Raw genomic sequence first — 15,745 nt, forward strand, 5'->3', positions numbered from 1 at the left:
CTTTAGCTCTTTTGAGTCTTTTTTCTTTCAGTTGCGGTATAAGTTCTTGCACTTTTTGGAATTTCAATGGCTTTACGTCGAACTCATTTTTCAATATTTGCGAATTGAATATTGCGATATGTTCAGCTCACGAGCCATTTTTCGGCCACTGCGGCGCGGGTTTCGATCAAGTCGCTTTTTACATTTCGAAACATTTCTGCTGATGTTGCTGTTTTCTTTCTTCCACTTCCTTGACGTCGGGCTACGCTACCAGTATCACGTCAACGAAACACATTAGATTTATTCACATTTAAATGCTGGAGTGCTCTAACGATAGCCACTTGTGGTTTTCTCACCAACATTCTTTTGTACGCTTGTAAGCAATATAATGACCTGTCACTGGAATAATTTTAACAGCTGTCGGACGAGTGGCTTAGAAATGACAGCAGTCTGAAATTGGTTGCAGTTATTTCATCTCACCCCATATATAGGTTTGACCATATTTAAAGAGCCCCCTGTAGTTTGAGATATATTTCGCAATATTTTGGATAGAGCTTTGAAATTTGATAGAGATCTTTGGATTACATCCATCCATCCGGTAAACCTTTTAGAAAAGTCATCTTGTAAGGATAATTCAAATTTTATTTAAATAATATTAAAATTTGTGTAGGATATTTCTTGTGTTAACATCTTCCGCCTTTTACGAAATTGTACGTTACTTTCAGCCTTTCAAGTCGAAAAAAGTGCGAGAAAAAAATTGATCAAAAAAAAATTTGGGGATATTTTCGATTTTTTTTGGGAACATTGATGCAAATATTTTTTGATATACAATGAAAATGGAGATTTATTTTCTTTGGGTACCTATGGTAAAATTCGATGAAGAACATTTTTTTCAATGACCACATTCTTTTGAAACGATGCTTTGTAGGAGAATTTTGCACAAACTCATACAAAGCAGGACTTTAACTATTAAATGGCTCTTCTAGTACCTATAGTAGAATTATATGACAAATAATTTTGTAGAATAATTTGACCTCCCGCGATCCCGTTTAAAGTTAGTTTTTAGCTATATTTTAAAAAACAGACCAAAAACTAATGTTTTTACTCTCTTGGGGGTTAAATTTTTCGACCAAAATATTTCTAGTTAGTTTATTGCCGAGGACACTATGTACCTAAAATACACGGATTCAGAGGAATCGTAATCCGAAAATTTCCAAAAGTCTTGAAGAGAGGGAAATTACAACCCACAATTTTGGTTACTTTTCGATGTAAACTTTCAAAACGCCGATACACGTGTCTTTCCTTTTTATGTCTATTTTTATAAGGTGCTAGATTATTGAAAAAGTTGAATTTGGTTGCATAGATTTATTGACTAAAATTGTGTGTTTTCTATGAATCTTGAGAATTTTTCAACGAATATTGAGTACTAAAAATATTTTTCAATGGATTTATAAATAAAAGAATTTTGATCAGTAAAAAAATGGAATATGTCTCGTCCACAAATATTTGAATTTTTTTTTTTTTGGCGATCTTACCATTTTTGGCGAAGTTGGAGATGCTGTTCAGGAAAATCAAGTACTGAGTCACTAGGCGCTGGTATTGAAGCTTTCAAGGTATTTTGGCACCCCCTGACGAAATAAATACACAAAGTTTTAAATTATTCTCCTGTTGCGAGGTATAAAAAGCCATGCTTCACCAAACATAGCATTTTAACTTTATTATTGACCTGCTAATCTGAATCCGAATTTATTTTTAAACTTTCCAAAAAAAAAAAAAAATCGCGAACGAAAAATGTAACATATGTATGTGATAATTCGACATACTAATTATGTGATAGACAGTCTCTTATTAGTCATAAAACCGATTTAAAATTCCGTTTAAATGTTTGATAAGAAAGACCCCCAAGAGTATTTATTGTATGGAAATTATTCATAATATTCCAATTAATAATACATTACTCAAATAATAATTAAAGACAATTAATCACCGACAAATTAAAATTAATATTTATACAATTTTGTATTTTTGTTGTGCCTTTTGTTTTAATTTCCTCATTTTCCTTATAACTCAAAATATGATGATAATAATTTGACTTTTGTATCATCAGACGACCACCTGTTAAAATGTCGATTTTTGTTGAGTATAACTTAATTGCACATGTCAACAAACTCATTAAGATTTTTGAAATTTTTGTCAAAGATGTTTAATTTGAGATAAAAAATTTAAACAAAGGAGATAACTTTAAATAAATTTTTTCTATTTGAAAAAATATGTATTTGTATTTAACTATGTATTTAACTATTTTTCCAATGTACAGGGTGAGATGAAAAAACTGCAACCAATTTCAGTCTGCTGTCATTTCCAAACCACTCGTCCGACAGCTGTTAAAATTAATCCAGTGACAGCTCATTATATTATTTACAAGCGTACAAAAGCATTATGATGAGAATTTTCCAGAAAAAAAGTTATTCGTGATGGAATTCAAGCGTGATAGTGTGATTTCTTTATATTTAGCTGGAACACCACAAGTGGCTACCGTAAGAGCTCTCCAGCATTTAAATGTGAATAAATATTTTGTGTCTCGTACCATCGCTCGTTGCCTTGATACTGGTAGCGTAGCCCGACGTCAAGGAAGTGGACGGAAGAAATCAGCCGAAATGGTCCAAAAAGTAAAAAAGTAAAATGAGCTCGGGGTAAAGTCATTGAAATTCCAAAAAGTGCAAGAACTTACACCGCAACAGAAAGAAAATAGACTCAAAAGAGCTAAAGAGTTGCTTCGCTTGACCGTAAGTTGTGAACTGCCGAATTTGGTTTTCTCCGATGAGAAAACATTCGATGTCCAGCAGTTTGTAAACAAACAAAATGAACGTGTTTACTTGCCAAAGAGGTCAGCTGGAAATGTGGACCTTCGGTTGGGCACCAGAACTCAAGCGCTCGCCATGGTGATGGCGTGGCCCTCCATAACAGCCGATGGTCGCTCTCCGCTCGTATTAATCGACCGCGGCATCAGAATAAATGCCGAATATTATCGAGAAAATACAAACCTTGGACATTCCAACAGGACTCAACAGCACGCGCCACCCAAGAATGGTTACAAAATGAGGTTCTTCGCTTCATTTGCAGCGCAAAATTGCAACCAAAATCTCCGGATACCAATCCGTTGGACTATTGTGTCTTGAGTATTTTGGAAACCAAGGTTGGCACTAAAAATACCAAAGTGTCGATCACCTCAAGCAAGCGGAATGGGCCAAAATACCGCAGAGCAAGATTCGGGCAGCGTGTGACGGTTTCATTGACCGTTTGAAGGCCATAATTCGTGCCAAAGGTGATCAATTCGAACAAATCTAAACTTATTTTAAAATTTGATGCTATTTCCGACATTTTTTTGCTTTCATTTAGTAAAATTTAAAAAAAATCTAAAAATTATGGCGTTCTATTTTGTTGCAGTTTTTTATCTCGCCCTGCACATATTATAAAGTTTGACTTTTCCAATTCCCTTGCTGTCCCCTCTGTACTGAACTAACCTTGAAACAAAAACGTGGTTAAGCAATCAATGCCACTGCAAAATGCAATTAGAAAAACAAACACCATTCAAAGAAGTAGAACACCAACTAGCAACAGGTGAAGCAAACATACAACAAATGCCAAGTGTTCTTGTGGCAACACTAAGCTGTTGTTATAACCAACACCTACACACATGCAAACAACTGCATGAAGGAAACTTTAAATGTATACTGGCTACTACCTGTCTTTTATCTGATACAGCAACTAGCCAGCAACTAGTTGATAGTTAATAACGCCGATGCCTAGTAACAGTTGATATCTATTGGCAGATATTAACAACCTCCCATCCCCCACCTCACGTTCCCTAGTCAAATGTCAAAGCGTCGGCACTCACTGCTGCAACACTTGTTGAGAATTCCAGAAAAAAAATCTTCATAGTCACGAGTTGTCACAGTGTTCTTCGTCGTAACAGACAATACTCCCGAATGACAGCAACGACGACGATGATAATTATGATGCTCTTGGCTCTTGAGAACGATTTGAGTCATTTTTGCTCTTTTCGCTGAAATGAGCAATAAAGATTAGATAAAATTGCTCCCTTCAAAGGAAAGAGGCCAAGATAATCTTGGCGATAATTTGAGATAATAAAGATGATGAGTCGTGTTGTAGGTATCTTCATTTATTTAAAAGGTGTGTTGTTTAAGGTAAATGTTCTTATTTAATGGAATATATAGGTATGACGCATTTCATATTCCAGAAAATGTCTGGTTTTCAGAAAATGACAGTTTGGGGATTAAGGAAATTTATTTGCTGGAATAAAGAATTCGAGTAAAACAACTAAACGTCATTGCGCCTAATAACACTGTGCAACACAAAAATAATACGGGGAAATTCCAGCAGATTATGAAAGTAGAGCAAAAAGTATCGACGTTTTAAAAGTTTAAATTGCAAAGTAACCTAAATAGAAGGGACAAGTTCCCCCCTCCACCCGTTTTTATACCCTCCACCATTCTATGGAGGGTATATTAACTTTGTCATTCCGTTTGTAACTCCTCGAAATACTCATGTCAGACCCAACAAAGTATATATATTCTTGATTAGCGTAAAATTCTAAGACGTTTTAGCCATGTCCGTCTGTCTGTCTGTCTGTCCGTCTGTCTGTCTGTCTGTTGTAATCACGCTATCTTTCGAATGAATTGAGATAGATGGCTAAAATTTTGCACACATGTTTAGTATTCCAGTAGGCAGGTTAAGTTCGTAAATGGGCCATGTAGGTCCACGTTTTCATATAGCCCCCATATAACGGTACCTCCCGATTTTCGGCATTTTAATGATTTTAACGACATTATTCACCGGAATTGTTTCAAATTTGGTATTTAAAGTTCGAAATGGATACTACACCCTAAGACAGAAAATTGTCTGTGCAACTCCACGTCTTCATATAGCCTCCATATAACGGTACCTCCCGATATTCGGTATTTTAATGAATTTAGCGACATTATTCACCGGAATTGTTTCAAATTTGGTATTTGAAGTTCGATTTGGATACTTCACCCTAAGACAGAAATTGTCTGTGCAGGTCCACATCTTCGTATAGCCACTATATAACGGAACCCCCCCCCCCCCTATATTCGGTATTTTGATGATTGTTGCGACATTATTCACCGGAATTGTTTCAAATTTGGTATTTGAAGTTCGAATTGAATACTACACCCTAAGACAGAAAATTAACTATGCTGGTTCAGGTCTTCGTATAGGGCTCATATAACAGTACATCCCTATATTCGGTATTTTGACGATTTTAGGTACAATACCCACCGAAATTGTTTGAGGTGTTGTATTTGAAGTTCGTAATGGATGCTACAGCCTGTGACAGAAAATTGTCTGTGCAGGTCCAGGCCTTCGTACAGCTCCGATATAACGGTACCACCCTATATATGATATTTTGATGATTTTAGCAACATTATTCACCGTTTATTTCAAGTTACGAATTTGAATATGGTAATAGCTTATGACAAACAATGCCTATGTAGGCCTACATCGTATACACCTCAATATAATGCCTATATTTGGTATTTTTCAAATTTTAACAGAATGTTGTAATGATTTTATTTTCTGAAAATTTCCAAATTCGTTCCAAATGGTGGAGGGTATTCAAAGTTCGGCCCTGCCGAACTTACTACTTTTTGATTTGTTTTTGAAATATTCGGATTAAAATTCCTTGGAATTCATTGCTTTTGGCTACATAGTGTCTTTGGAAATATTGCAGATAAAACCAAAATAATTATTTTGGTCGAAAAATTTAACCCTCAAGCGAGAAAACAAAAAAACAAAAACAAAAACTGCCTATAAACAGGATCGTAGCGAGTTAAAATATTCCATAAATTTTGCAGATATAACCAAGAGGATTATTTTGGTAGAAAAATTTAAACCTGAAGTGAGACAACAAAGGAATCTTTTTGGTTCTTTTTTGAAAATATGCTTAGAAACTACCCTTAATTTGGATCGTAGCCAGTCAAAATATTCTACAATATTATCTGTCATAAAATTCGGCCGTGTCAGGTGTCTAAAGCTTACCTAAACGTCAGGAATTCATATATATCCCAAAAATATTTTAGGGTTAAGACCTAACTTTAGAGTCTATTTGGTGTTTTTCTAAAAATATGGCTAAAAAGTCTTTAAACGGGATCGTAACAAGTCAAAATATTTTACAAAATTATTTGTAACAAAATTCTACTACAGGTCCTGGAAGACGTCAGAAGTCTGAATCTTACCTAAACGCCAGAAATGTATATCTAAAAAACATTTTAGGATTGAAACCACCGTACATTAGCGACTTTATGCAAAAATATCCTACAAAGAACCACTTTAGAATGATGACGTCAAGGACCAAAATTTTTCATCAAATTTCACTGTAAGTCCACTGCATATCAAAAAAAAATATTTATTTCAATGTACACAAAAAGGAAACCGAAAATATTTCCTATTTTTTTGATCAAGTTCGAGGTCATGCCTGAAAGTAGCATAAAATTTCATTTTAGGTAGAAGCAGTCACAAGAAGAAATATTCTACACAAAATTTCAGTATAAATCTCATGCCATGTTTACGTTAGAACTTTTTGTGGGGTTAACCTACTTTAAGAGGATTTATTTGAAGTTTAAGTAATGGATATGACAATTTTAATCCCAATCCAGTGGGTTAACCCATTTATATGTAAACGTACTGTCAGAACAAAACATATATCTGGGCACAGAATTTTTTATGAAAATTACATTCAAAATTTATGCACTAAAAGTGAAAATTCTGTGTTTATTTTTTTACTGTTAATTTAACACGTGTCCACTCCGAGTCAAAATCTCCATCAAATTAAATTAAAAATTTGGTGAAAATCGGTTCAGATATAGCTATAACTCCCATATATACGTTTGGTGATTTCAGTCCCTCACATGTGTAACTTGCCCTCCACAACAATAATCTTTGGTACCGGTTATCGATGCAGCACAGAAATAAATGTTCAAAATTTTGTCAAGATCCGTTCACATTTGGATATAACTCCCATATAGATCTTTATCCGATTTCAAGATTTTTGTGCACCATATGGCTAAAACTCACATTTATATCCAGCCAAAAGATACATCTGAGTCTGTAATTATTTTTCTGTCCGGATTAATTTAAATCATACATTCGTTCTTTCATTCAAATCTGCAGTATTAATTTCAGTTTGAATCATCAATTCCAAAACTCTCAAATTAATGAAAATGATCATCAAACTCCGTTCAACTTTGATCCTCTACTGATTTTGTTTCGCTCCAATAAAACCAAATGTTTTAAATCTATTTTTGTTTGTATTCCATTCTACTAAAGCGAATAAGCAATAATTTCATTTGTACAAAACATATAATTTGTTATTTGCTATTGTTGTTGTTGCTGTTATTGCCTTTTAAATGCTGGCATTCAGAAATTGTGAAAATTTGATTTTTTTGTATTAGTTTCGAAGCGAAGTGCAGAAAAAAAAAGCCAGCCAAACAAAAGTGCATGAGTGAGTTACTAGGCGAGGTGAATTCCAATTTTCAAGTTAAGTTCATTATAAATTATTACTAAGCTAATTACATTGAATACTAGTAAATTACACGATATCTAATTGGTTGTTGTTGTTATGTATGCATTTTCCACAAAGTTGAAATGCATTTATTATTCATGAAATGAAATTAAAAAAAATATATTAAAGTTTAATAAGTTTTTTTTTTTGTATAAGTAGCAATTACAATTTGATGATAATATAATTGTCAGTTCAGTTCAGCATTGCATTCATTTATGAGTGTTTTTTCGTATGAATCTATGAATGAATGAATGTTGTAAAAATTGTACTATGTTTTGCGTTGCAAAGGTTGTGAAGTATTCGAACTTTACCGCAAGGCTGTTTATTTTAAATTACATTGTGTAGTTTTTTGTTTTCTTGCCAGCACCCTTCCTATATATCTACTTGTATTGTTATAATTGCACATAAATCAATCATTGAATTATTATAAATTAATTAAAGGTTATTTTTTTCTCTTTTTTCACTCTCTCTATGTAAAGAATGCATTGACAACAATGTAATTGTAAATTACATTTTTGTTGTATGGGATTTTATCTTTTATTTTGCCGGATTTTTCTTTTTGTGTAGAGTCACATCTATAAACCACTGATTATCAATTTAAATGCCCAAGGTAAATTACAAGTTCCAGAGAACTTTTGTTAATCCCCCTTTTAATTTCTTTAATCACGTTCTTGGGAGTGTGATGTTCATTCTTGGAAGTCAATGTAAAAATAATATAAAGGTATTTAAAAATAATAATTATTGTCGCATTTTATTTAAAAATTCTATTGAAATATTAACTTTCCAAAAAATACGCCATCTTTTAATAAGCGAACTAAAATATCTCAAAATATTGTCATTAATATTTAAATATTTTAAAAATTAATCTGAATAAATTTTTGAGAATTGGAAATCTCTACTTCTATTTTTCGTAATTCAAAACGAGCTTCCAATGTGGGAAGATATATCTATTGAAACTAGCATATTCTGATTGCCAAAGTATTTATATTACCCCACAAAGTATATATATTCGATGTCCGCCCGTCTGTGGAAATCACGCTAGCTTCCGAAGGAAATGAAATAGATTGATAAAATTTTACTCCAATATATATATATATATATATATATATATATATATATATATATATATTATGTCTGCAGGACTTTTTGTATTGAAAATGGGCCATGACCTACATGTTTTGGTATAGCCCCAATATGATGGTACCTCCCCATTTTCGGTATTTTGGTGATTTAAGCGACATTATTCACCGGAAATGTTTCAAATTTGATATTTGAAGTTCGTAATGGATACTACAGCCTAAGACAGAAAGTTGTCTGTGCAGGTCCACGTCTTCGTATAGCCCTCATATAATGATACCTCCCGATATTCGATATTTTGATTATTTTAGCGACATTATTCATCGGAATTGTTTCAAATTTTATAATTGAAGCTTGTAATGGATACTACAGTCTATGACAGAAAATTGTCTGTGCAGATCCACGTCTTCCCTCATACAGCGGTACCTCCCAATATTCGGTATTTTGATGATATTTTTAAGATTTAAACAGAATTCTTAACGGATTTTATTTTTTTGCCAAATTCGTTCCAATGTTCGGCCCGGTCGAAGATACTGCTTTTTTTTACTTGTTTATATATAGATCTATGGGAGCAACACAGAATAATCTGATTCAAGTTTCATATCGCCATTTAATGGTGGAATTGGTTTTGAATCTACAGTAGATCAATAATCTGGAGCACAACTTTTTCATATTTCGGAAAGCAAATCCATCGGACAAATCTGCAATGGTCTGATTCAATTTTTACATGACCAAAAGTAAACTGATTGGCACGCTGTAGGCCAAATTATTGAGAATATAACATTTTTGTGCCCATCTTGGAAAGAAGTATCAAAAATACCCGTAGACTAATTTTTTCGGGAGAATAGGCGCAGAGGGAGTAACCCCACTGCACAATGGGCCAAATCTGGGGCTGACCTTTTAAAAGTTTTTCTTTAAATTGTCTCAATAGGTCTTCATAAAGTCTTCTATATCTATATATAGACCTTCCAGAAGGTATTTAGTAGACCTTTCTAAAGGTTTTCTATAGACCTTTCAAAATTGGTATTTTATTGACCTTGCAGAAGGTCTTCTATAGACCTTTGAAGAGGTCTTCCATAGGCCTTTGAAAAGATCTTCTATAGACCTTGCAAAACGTTTTCGGTAGACCTTTTAAAAGGTCTCCTATAAACCTTTCAAAACGTCTTCTATAGGCCTTTGAAAAGGTCTTCTATAGACCTTTGAAAAGGTTTTCTATAGACCTATGAAAAGGTCTTCTATAGACCTTTCAAAAGGTCTTCTATAGAAATTGCAAAAGGTTTCTTTAGACCTTTCAAAAGTTCTTCTATAGACCTTCCAAAAGGTCTTCTATAGACCTTTCCAGAGGTCTTCTACAGACCATTTAAAACGTCCTTCCACAGAACTTGCAAAAGGGTTTCTACAGAATCCACAAAAGACTAAGACATTTGAAAATGTCCCCTCAGGACCTATTAAAAGGTCCAAATATATCTTCGATGTACATTTGAAATAAACATTTCCAAATGAATACAATCGAATCTTTTCTTTAGGCCTTTCCAAAGGGCCTTTATAGAGGAGCTTGTCTCAAAAACTTTGAAAATGTCCTTTTAGTGCCTTCAAATGACCCTTTAAATCCTTGGAAAAGGTCCTTTATAACCAAATGTTTTCAATCGATTTTCGAATCTTTTTTATAGATCTTTCTAAATGGTCTTTATAGAGGAGTTCTTCCAAACTTCGCAAATGTCCTTTAAGAGTCTTTAAAAATGTCTCCTAAAATCTTTGGAAAAGGTCCGGTTTAGGGATTTAAAAAGATTATAAAAAGGCATTCGCAAATGACCTCTCTCTTGAACCTTTAAAAGGTCTACTATTGACATTTCAAAATATCTTGTTATTTTCTGTTTCAAATGCGTTTTCAATAAAAATGTTGTTTTTCTAAAAACTCAGTTTCTTAAAACTGTAATTAATTCTATTAATAAACAAGTATTAATATATTTTTGTTTTTATCATTGCAGGCACCGAAGAATGTCCAGTAAAATCTGTTGTCACACGCGTTGGCCATCAATTACACAAAGCTCTGACAGAAAAAGGTTTGGCTCTTTTGGTCAATCATGGTATCTGTGATGAAAAGGTAAATATAACATCATTCATTTATAAATGACGAACTTTCTGAAATATTACCCCTTCTTCTTTATCTACAGCTGAAAACTGCCTGGGATCATTTGGATGATTTCGTAGATCTACCAGACGATGTGAAAAAACATTACATACGCACTGGTGATGACAATCACGGATATGTCAGTCCCGGCATCGAACGATTCGATGGCAAAACACCAGAATTGCGCCACGCTTTCAACATTTGCACACTTAACGCCAAGAATCTGCCCGAAGAACCGCTACCCGGTTTTGCCGATCACATATCAGTTTTGGCCGAAGACTTCAAGGCATTGGCTCGTTTCATTCTACAAGCATTGGCCATTTCACTCGACATACCACAGACATTTTTTCTTGAAAAACATTCACACATGTTGTCGGGCGATCATGACAATGAAACCACTCTGCGTCTGTTGTATTATCCACCCGTTGTGGAGGATGATGAAAGTAGTAAAAACACGTATGTAAAGGGACGTAGTAAATACAGTTATCAACGTTGTGCCTCCACGCAACCCGATTTTCGTCCCGAATATGATCCCCGCGATGAATACAATGAAGTGGATGGCGGTGAAAATAATAAAAATACCACAGAAAGACATTTGCCCAATGGCGCTGTAATACGTTGTGGTGCCCATACAGATTATGGTACATTTACGTTATTGTCTCAGGACTCAGAGGGTGGTTTGGAGGTGCAATTGCCTGGCAGTGAAAAATGGCATAGGGTTGGTCATTTGCCGGGGGCAATATTGGTGAATTGTGGTGAAATTCTTTCGATATGGACACAAAATAAATATGCAGCTCTGGTAGGATTGAATTTGAGGGCAATCATTTTCAGAGCAAAGTAATTAAATTTTTTATTATTTATTGCAGCCTCATCGTGTTGTTGTACCCGAACAAGAGCATTTACGTTCCCGCGGTCGCCATTCGATAGCCTTCTTTTGTCATCCTGGTAGGTTTAATTGGTTGATTAAAATATAATATTCTATTCATGTTTGCTTTTTTCAATTCTTTAGATAATATGACAATGATTTCGCCAAATGATTTGCCTCTACACGCCGAAAATCAAGATGCCATCAACAAAAAGCCCCGCAAAAAGTCATTTAAGGCAGCAAAAGAAAAGTAAGTTTGATTTAAATAAATATGGCATTGGACCAATAGGGGATATTTTTTCGACTGAGGAATATATGAAAATTGAAATATTTCATTTGAATATTCATCCGAAAAGGAGACTTTCCAAATGTCTTCGGAAGACAGAAAACTCATTAAGTTATTTTAAAAAAATCTTTAAAAATACAAGATTCTTCAAAAGCTCTTCTAGGGGAAGACCAGCCACGAGACCTTTTAAGCGGTTATTCTAAGAAAAAAGACTTTAAAAAGTATACAAATAAGATAAGTTTTCAATGGTTCTGCGATAAATACATTTCAAAAGAATTTTTATTGACAGTGCTTTGAAAAGCCTTCTATAAACCGAAGAACTCTCAAGGCGTTTTCATTAGACACAAACCCTTTCAAAAGTATTTGTATAGACAAGTTGGGATGCGGTCTTAAGAAAAACTCCTATAGCGAGAGAAAGGCTGGAAAAGAATCCCATCCCAAAGGATTAATATTGCCAGACGACGTGTCCAAAGGTCTTTCATACGTAGAAGTTCTGAAGCACTTCTGTAAACAGCAAATCTTTCAAACGTTATCTAACTGAAAGAATACATTTCAAATGTTATTTTATCGGAAGAATGCATTTTAAGTTATTGATACAATGTGTCTAACCACAATGGAACTAAGACTTTTAATATTTCCTTTCAAAATGTTTTTTATGGTCAAGGATTTTTCAAAATGGCTTTGATAGAGCATTTTATCAGAAAAAGTCCTACTAATAGTTTTTCGATAGATACACGATCTTTCAAATGGATTGATATTAATGGAAGTCTTCTTAAGACACATAAGTTTTTTTAAAGGTTTTCAGAAGTTAAAGGCCTTTTTAAAAGAACTCCTTCTGAAATGTCTTCAATGAACAAATTACCTTTCAAATGTCCAAAGGTCCTATATGATTTGAACAGAAGATACATTTATTTCTATAAACGGGCAAACTTGAGATATTTCTCAGGGGTTTCTGTTGACTGGAAATCTTAAGGTTTTTTTTAAAAGAATTTCAGGTAAAACACTCAAAATGTTTAAATTTCAAAAGACCTTTGTGAAGAACCTATATAAAAAATATACCTACAGGAGGGTTTTTATAAAACATTCTGTAGGAAAAAATCATTCCAACAGAACTTATATTGAATACGACCTTCCAAAGTTTTTGAATTGAGTGAATGCTAATCCCAAAATATAGACAAACAATTTCAAAATATGTTCATTTGGACATAGTACCTTTTAAAATGTATTCTGTAAACATAATATTCCCAATCTCTCTGATGACTAAAATGTTATCATTTTAAAAAACACCAATCGAAAAATCTTCAATTGGCACATGACTTTTCAAAGGTAGAATAACCTAAAATACAAAAAGAAGGAGAAGATCCTTCACAACCAGAATAATACTTCAATAGGATATGGATGGACGTAATTCTAAACATCTTTTATGTGTAGATTGAATACCATTAAGCGTTCCTTTTTTGAGGCAAATGTCTTTTCAAAATGAATTCATGAACTTCCATTAGGGTTTCTAGAGACAGACATTTTTGGTCGTCCAAAAAGTATTGAATTAAAAAATGGCCTATCAAACTAACTTAATATTGCAGATTACTATTCAAAGCCAGAAGGGCCAAAAAATTTTTTTGAGTGACATTCTTTAAAGTCTTCTCAAAATATATTTCACAAACAAATAATACTTCAATAGGATCTGAATGGACGTTATTCTAAATGTCGTTTATGAAGATATTCAATGCCAATAAACATGCCATTTTATAAGGTATTCTATTGCCATATATCCAGCAGCAGAAGGATATCTGTACAAAATGAATAACTTCCTATGGATTTCTAGAGACAGATGTTGTTTGACGATCAAAAGGTATTCAATTAAAAAGCCTATCGAAATACCTCCAAGTGGACGAGGACTAATCAAAGTAAGAATAACTCAAAAGACAAAAGCCTTCTCGAACGATATTTGTTAAGTCTTCTCCAAGTTAATTCAGATATGTCCCACGTCATTTTAAATACCATGAATAGGTAGAATGTCATAAAATATACAATTGGTTAAGACAGAAATCTTTTCAAAACGTGTTCTAAAGACAGAGGAAGACCTAGCAAAAGATTGTCAATATATATGCTAGCTATAAAATACCTTCTAAAAGACTTCAATGGCGGAATAGCTATCAAAAGGTTTTAATATGACTTGTTTCGCCTGATATAGTTTTAAGAGGTCTTCTATGGCAACAATATTTAATATTTTTATGACAATATGAATAGAAAAACGCCATTGCAAATCATATTTGGAATGATATTTTTCTTTCACATTCGCTTTCGAAACAAGCACTTCGTTCACCAAAATTTTCTGTACTTTCTCTACTTTAAAAGTCCTTATCAACATTTTTAATTTTAATTCTAATTTTTCTTTTCTTCATTTCAGAGTTTACAATGCATATCAGTTGATTCAGAAACGTTTTCGAGATACTTACACAAATGGTTCACAATGATTGCTAGCCATTCCCAGAGAAAAAGACAGCAACAGATACAATAAAAAAATAACTCGGACCCATACACCTCCTAAGGAGTCCTTAAAGTCATTCAACTTTAACTTATTAAGTTAATCATTCATTCATTACATTAGAAAAACAGCAACAACAAAACAATTAATGTAAACAAGAAAGAAAAAAAGTGATTATTTTTTATTATAAATTAATTTTTTTATTATTATTTTAAAAACCTACCTGTTCGATTCTTCAAATGTCAGTGTTCTTTTAATTTTATGACTATTATTATTTTTTTTTAATTTATATAAATTTTACAACCCCAAACAATATGTGAAAATTTACATTCAAACAAAATTCGTGCGTATGTATTAGATTCATACAAAATACTATGTATCTATGTATTCTACTCCCATTGTTTAGAGGTATACTAATATAAGACTAAAATTTGTAATTTGTATTTAATTCCGTTCTACATTTAAACATTGGGATGTATATACATAAAATAAAGGAAAACAAAAAAGAAGGAAAAGTGTATAGTTTTATTTAGGGGAGAAATACTATTGGTTTCTATGAAGCATATTTCCAGAATTAATATTAGAAAAATAAAATTACCTAATGTTAATAAAATTCATCCATTCCATGTCGTAATTAATTGGCCAATATTTTGTCATTGACTTAACTTTCCATCTGTCTTTTAATTTTTATATTCAATCTTATCATCACAAATTCAAAGCATATCTCAAGGAGCAAATATAAGCGTGAGCAAAACATTTCGTTTTGCAACACTTGATAAAACCCAATTCGAATGCTTGAATAATTCGCAACATGTACGTTTTTTTTTCGTACGAGAACACAAACATTGCTAATTAAGGGCCTCACTGGAGAAAACTCGTTAAAATTTAGAGATAATTTTTTACATGGACTTTCTAGCAGATGATTGTGATTTTTTAGAATATTTTCGACATAAATTTACTTGCAGAAAATCATGAATTTTTAAAGAATTTGTTTCAAGGGCTTCGTGAATTCTTGCAGAGAAAACCATTTTCAATGCCGAAAATTGTGGATTTTTTATTACATAATCTACCTGGAAAAAATTTGGAAGGTCCGTGAATTTCTATGGGATTTTTTGTCAATCAAGCAGATCAATCTGGATTTATAAAAATATTCTTACAAGATCATCCTAGACGAATAACTACCCAATGCTGGTAGCTTAGCCCGACGTCAAGGAAGTGGACGGTAGAACACAGCAACATCAGCAGAAATGGTTAGAAAAGTAAAGAAGCGAAACCCGCGTCGCAGTGGCCGAAAAATGAGTTGAATATATCGCAAT

The 15,745-nt window shown here is 33.2% G+C and overlaps 1 protein-coding gene across 2 annotated transcripts in view; it reads left to right on the top strand.

Annotated features, from left to right (window-relative positions):
* Positions 1-14,944, top strand: part of LOC101893073 (1-aminocyclopropane-1-carboxylate oxidase) — a 51,966-nt gene extending 37,022 nt beyond the window's left edge. For both annotated transcript variants that reach the window (XM_005180992.4, XM_005180993.4), the window contains exons 3-7: positions 10,648-10,763; positions 10,834-11,589; positions 11,657-11,735; positions 11,800-11,905; positions 14,352-14,944. In XM_005180992.4, the coding sequence (XP_005181049.1) occupies positions 10,648-10,763; positions 10,834-11,589; positions 11,657-11,735; positions 11,800-11,905; positions 14,352-14,418 (1,124 nt within the window). In that variant the 3' untranslated portion in view covers positions 14,419-14,944. The remainder of the gene's footprint in view (positions 1-10,647; positions 10,764-10,833; positions 11,590-11,656; positions 11,736-11,799; positions 11,906-14,351) is intronic.
* Positions 14,945-15,745: the final 801 nt, after the last annotated feature.

Source organism: Musca domestica, unplaced genomic scaffold, assembly GCF_030504385.1.
Source record: "Musca domestica strain aabys unplaced genomic scaffold, Musca_domestica.polishedcontigs.V.1.1 1, whole genome shotgun sequence".
NCBI classification, from domain to species: Eukaryota; Metazoa; Arthropoda; class Insecta; order Diptera; family Muscidae; genus Musca; species Musca domestica.